The sequence below is a fragment of the Prenolepis imparis genome, unplaced genomic scaffold (genome assembly GCF_030444845.1).
Source record: "Prenolepis imparis isolate NDT839.2.m4 unplaced genomic scaffold, iyPreImpa1.0 SCAF_3, whole genome shotgun sequence".
NCBI lineage: Eukaryota > Metazoa > Arthropoda > Insecta > Hymenoptera > Formicidae > Prenolepis > Prenolepis imparis.
In genome coordinates, this window is record NW_028141161.1 from 16,368,508 (window position 1) to 16,374,447 (window position 5,940).

At 35.5% G+C, this 5,940-nt stretch overlaps 1 protein-coding gene across 2 annotated transcripts; it reads left to right on the top strand.

Moving 5' to 3' along the window:
- Positions 1–2,323: 2,323 nt before the first annotated feature.
- LOC145933854 (uncharacterized) lies at positions 2,324–4,005 on the top strand. 2 transcript variants are annotated; one of them, XM_083033869.1, is made up of 5 exons: positions 2,324–2,410; positions 2,481–2,610; positions 2,727–2,858; positions 2,947–3,153; positions 3,246–4,005. In XM_083033869.1, the coding sequence occupies exons 1-5, from the start codon at positions 2,396–2,398 to the stop codon at positions 3,608–3,610; spliced, it is 849 nt and encodes a 282-aa protein (XP_082889995.1). In that variant the 5' UTR covers positions 2,324–2,395; the 3' UTR covers positions 3,611–4,005. The 2 variants fall into 2 exon arrangements, with proteins under 2 accessions (XP_082889995.1, XP_082889994.1); XM_083033868.1 differs by having other exon boundaries at positions 2,351–2,410; positions 2,463–2,610.
- The last annotated feature ends 1,935 nt before the right edge of the window (positions 4,006–5,940 follow it).

The window sequence follows — 5,940 nt, forward strand, 5'->3', positions numbered from 1 at the left end:
ATTTATATGTACATGTGTTTATATATAAATTATGTTTATGTTGATAAATATTTTATTATTTATTCGTCTTCAAAATATGATTCGAAAGAAATATACAATGATCTCTCGCAAATTGCATGTTCAACGTTGTACCTTGTACAAAGCGAAATGCCGGTCGGTAGGTAAGAATGATATCAAGATGTCGGCTGACCTACTTCGAGCCTTCACATAACGGCATTTTGGTCCAGATTCTTGCAGATGTGCAGACGTACCCATTCAGGTTTTTCCCATTTCTCTCTCGGTAAATTCGACATAGAAATCGAAATTAGAATTTCGCCCCGCTTCCCGTTCAAGGTGTTCTTGAAAAACTTTCTTAAATGCAAACGCAAACAGCACTCTTACGTGCGAATAACATGATTAAACACGTTAATTATAGCGTGTATCGAAAGTACCGTCAACGGTGAATTGAATCTTCGAAACTTCGATATTCGCGAGGCGTATACGTGCCAGAAACCCACCTTCCGCGAACATCATCGTATTGTTAGTATGCCGCGATGATCGTCGTTCCTAAATCGACACCTCGCCATACAAATCAGATTGGCATGCCGTTTTCTAGAGTACAGAGTGCACGATGCACGAGGCATACCTATGCGGCAAACTGAGAATTAAGCGTTTGCTTATCACGAAACGCTCGGATCGAGTAAACACCGCGTTACAATACTACGTGACGGTATTTAGATCCCTCGATTCTCCGTCAATTCGATATTCCACGAATTTCCCATTTTTTTCAACTTGTTCCAGATTGTCGCGGGAAAAGTCGAACGACAGACGAATATATTAGACTAAATGTCCCGAGAGACATTTCACTCACCATAAATGTTTGGAATATTACAATTAAAGTTCCCCCTTTTCCCTTGATATTGTTCAAATGTAGATTCCTAGATTTTAACGAGAATAAAAATTTCTTCTCGCTTCTTCGCATATACACATCGACTTACATTAGATGTGATATTTGACACTTTCTACAAGTTTGACTATTATCGATTTTAATTGCGATGTCGAAGCTTCATCTCCGAAAATATAACTCATCGTGATTAAAAGGATATAACGGTGCCACTTTCGATGATCGTGCGATTTCTAATCTTAGCGTCACATGTCCTGGGTGCGCCATATATTCAGAAACAAATTTTCGAGACACAATTCCCGAATCGATTCGACTATTGACGTGTATCATCTGTGTGAATAGCTCTGACCTTCATTCTACAATACTGTTCTATTTACTCACTATCTCTTCAAAATGAGAGAAAAATATTTTTCTATAATAAAATCTTAAAAATTTTCTCATGCACTTGTTCGTACATATGTCAGATAATTTTGTTTAAGATTACAATCGACATCAATTAACTTTAAACAAGATTTTATGTATACATCGCATGCTGTGCACAGCGTTTAAAATTGCAAAATTCTGCTGACATTATAGAAACGTGTCCCATTGGTTGACCTATGTGCATTGAACGTGCATTAATTTATTCTTATCCTGGATTGTTCGTCCGCACAGCATTCCTACAAGAACGGTGTTCGTTCTTTAACAAGATACGGCTTTTGATGGCAGCGTTAAATGTAAGAAAATAAAATGAAAGGTCATCTAATAAATACAATCTTATCGCGATGTAATATCTTTTCTATACTATGCTTGTTAATATCCATTATAAAAAACATTATTCACTTTTTAAAGCATCTGAATCAATAGCAATTTTAATTAATTCCACGCATTTAATTAATTTAGTATAATAGATAATAAAATTTAAATATTTGAAAATTCTGTTTTGTCGACAAATATTATAATCAATTTATCATATTAGATACAACTTCAAAGAGCCTTGATATTAATACCAAAAAAAATAAAAAATTGCGTTAAACAAAGTTAACGGAATGCTACGCCTAATAACTTCTATCAAGATACGGTGTATTTACAAAAAATCTAGATAAATATTAATAACTTTCGTTAATTAACTAACGTTATAAGACTGAAACATCGTCGATAATTTAATACTGTATTATAAACAACAATAAATAAAGTTTTATAATCCGGAGCGGATTACCCTGCGCAATGACGATATGTACGATTCGCAACGATTTACAACCGTGAATGATCCTCGCGTAATTATTCCTTAGCTAGATACGCGAATCTTGTGAAAGCATCTGTCTGCCGAGAAAAACCTCAAAGACCTCCCGATTTTTCCATCTCCTCTTCTCGGGTCTCTTCTTCTCCCGCAATGCGCGTCATCGAATCGCTTCATAGATAATCGAGACGAGAAGGTTTTTCTCGTTTGTTACATCACCATTGCACGCTCGAAGGATTCGTTCGTTCCATCATTCAGTTGCGTGATTTCGAAGCCGCAGGGATCTTCGCGGGATGTCGTCCTTCGTGGTGAGGATTCAAGGCTGAAGAAGGAAAATACGCGTTTTCACGCCTAAAGCAGAAGCAATTTTCGTTGCAGAAAGAATGGTGCATCCTGCTGTGCTTGCTGTGTTATCTGATCGCGCAACATCGCGTTCTTGCGGATGATAACAACCCTTATCAATTCTCCTTCAACATCATCGATTTTCAGCACAGATACGAGAAGAAAGGTATACCGATCAAAAAGAAGTGTTAGAAAATTTTTGTCATTTCGAAGCAAATTTATTAAACAATTCTCGTCAAATAATACGATTAAGTGTGACATTTCTAATTATTTTCCATCGAGATGCGGAGGGGCTTATTAACGGGGAATATGGCTTCATTACGGCCGATGGCGTATATCACGAGACTGGATATGCCACCGATAAAAATGGCGATTTTATTATCACCAAACAGAGACATCGCAAGATAACAAGTTGTAAGTTTTAAAATGGTAAACCAAAAATTTTCGCATGTTTCTCTCAGTTAGCTTAAATTTCTAAACGTCTTTGTCTACCCTTAATAAGTAAAGGATGCGCAAGAAATATTCAAAGATAGACCGGAAGCGGCGAAGAAATTAGTGGAAGCTGTGATAAAGGCTTGCGGTGGCTGTAAGATTCCAACGGACAATCAGCCAAAACCTGCAAAGACAATCACGGAACCGGCGCTGCAGAAAAAAATGGATCCGATATTGAAGCAGATGATGAAGACCTTGACTGAAAATGTAACACGTGGTAAGAAAAACAAGACAAGACTCTCTCAATATCGAATGAAAATAATAAGAAACTAACGCACTTTAATTTTACGTTTTTCAAAAATATTTCAGCCGAGAAGAAGCAGCCAGCGAAAGACACCGTGAAAAACATGGTGCGAGCTGCGAAGAACCTATTCTCTGAAGAAGATAATCAGACTAAAGTTATAAGTGATCGAGAACTGGAAAAAATGGCGAATGATCTTTATTATCGGTTCAATTATACAATAACGACGCACGGCCACCACGAGGATGGTTATAGAAATGGAAGAAAAGATGGTAGCTATCGATCGCGAGACGAAAATGGTGTTGACACGCAGGTGAAGTATCTATCGAATGAATTCGGGCATCAGCCCAACATTACATTCACTACGCAGACAAATGCGACCGACGAGAAACATGCTTTCAAAGGATACTTGTTTCGTTGGTACTGGCCGTAAACTTGATTTCACACATAATGTGTGGATTTTATTATAACCAAAATTTATTACAAAATGCACTAACATTTATTTAAATAATAATCGAACTACGTTTAGGAATAAAATTTTAGATTTTCGAAGTGACTATCTTCTAATACAAAAAAATAATATCACACAATTTTAAATAACCAAGATAGCAATAATTCATTATAATATACAAATTACATGTATACAAATTAATAATTAAATGTATTACTTTTTATTTATGTATCTCCTAGACGTAGCTCTTTCCACGTACATTTTATTTTACATGACGTATCGAAAGTTTTAAATAGATAATGAAAAATTGCTTGAATTCAATAAATTATTTTATCATAGTTTTATTTATTTTGAATTTGGAACAAAATTTAATCTGAGTCATAGATTTTAGAAAGTTTTTGCATAGATGCAATTTAATATAATTAATATAAATTAATCTATTTAAAACTTTCGATACGTCATGTAAAATAAAATATACGTGGATGATCTCTTTCGTTGCTAACAGGAATTCTAACAGGAACGAAAACTGTAAAACTGTAAATGTGTAAAATCTTAAAAATGTGACTAAACCAGTAAAAAAGCGGTCGAGCTAAAATATATCAGCAATTAAAAATATTTTATCAAATCAATTCATTGCTTTTAATTGTCTATGAGGAAAATCAGCGTATTCACGCAGCATGTATTTTTAACCATACAAATGTAATAATGAATGTATATTTATACAGAAGAGGCGCGTATCTGCTACTTGCATCGAACAGATGTTACGGAGATTATTACTAAAATGATTCGAAATTCATCTTCGCGTGGTTAGCAATTTAGCTGTCACATAAATAATACGAAAAATAACGGTTACGATAGTAAAAGTTACACTACGCATGCTGGCATTTCTGTTCTATCAAGTTTATTCTTGGTTTACACGATTGTCCCCTTTTTCTCGGATTGCGTATGCAAATATATCGGACATTTCTAAAAAAAAAAAAAAAAAAAAAAAAAAAAAAAAAAAAAAAAAAAAACACAATTTTAAAGCGAACGTATAATAAATGTTTACGTGACAGAACTTTACACATTACATGAGCTATATTTCGTTTTATTATATGACAGGTTTCACATATAATATCTTCACATATAATATCATATATAAATCTCACGTACGCACAATTTATCGTAAGCCATGATCGCGCGTCACGATTATTACGTCATTGTAATCGTCTTGTAATCGAGGATTAAAGCGACGCGAGCAAAATACGTAAAGGGCGAATATAATCGTGCAGTGGAAGGTAAGACAAAAATTCAGAAGATTGATACACATGTAATTCACGAATCGGTTAGGTTCTACACGTTCCGCGATTCGTCTTCGCGGTTAATTAACGGCACAAAAGCCATTGAGAAACGTTGTGACAGTCGAGCTGTCAGACGCGCGTGCGTGACTACGAAGTTCTAAACTTTCAAAAAGCAGTACGCCATTCTTATGATAAACGAATCAACGACGAGTGATATTTCAATCTTTGATGAAAGGTCGAAATAAGTAGAAAAAACATACATCTCTCATATTCGAAATAATCGAATGTGATAAATCAAACAGGATAAACCCGATAAAAATGTGGTAGAAATATAGTGAATATTCACAAAACTGATATATCGAATACATGCAATCTGCGATTCTTTTTTCGAAAGTTGACGATTTCACTGCGATTTGATATTTATTCGTTCTTAAAACGGCGATAAAAGCGGTCGGAATTGGGTTGTATTAGCATGCGCCGTTGTTCAAGTGGAATTTCTGTCTTCGGTCCACGTACAGTGTGTCGAGCATATGTGCCAAGTCACTCGTAGACTACTTTAAAATCATTGTCACAATTAGAGTTTTGCAACCGATTATTCAAAAATTTATTTTAAATTTGTACATTAATTTCTTTAAAAAATTATTTCCGTCTTCAAATTAAAGATCGACAAAATAGAACGAAAATTCAAAGATGCAAACTAAAGAAGAAGAAAAATTGGAGAGAAATGTGTGCAAGTCTCGCGAAATAATTATATCTAAAGAAATATTGAGAATGAAAGTTGCCGTGATTTCATTGCCGCCGCATAAATCATTTGCGAAGTTGTGCCGTATTAGCGGCGATATCGAACTCCTTTCCATTCACAAGACGGGCCCACGATGAGGCCCAGAGTTCCTCCGGGATGACGATTTACGTATCGTCATGACGTCCACAAAAGTTCACCACGGTGGAGGGGTTGTCCGCTAGACTTGCGCGAAACCAAACCCACTATTGGCGGAAGTTAGGATGGAAGGGACACCAGTCTCATATATGTTC

Coding starts and splice junctions, on each gene's coding strand:
- LOC145933854 (XM_083033868.1), top strand. Junction 2,859..2,946: donor ACATCGCAAGATAACAAGTT/GTAAGTTTTAAA, acceptor ACCCTTAATAAG/TAAAGGATGCGCAAGAAATA. Junction 3,154..3,245: donor GACTGAAAATGTAACACGTG/GTAAGAAAAACA, acceptor AAAATATTTCAG/CCGAGAAGAAGCAGCCAGCG.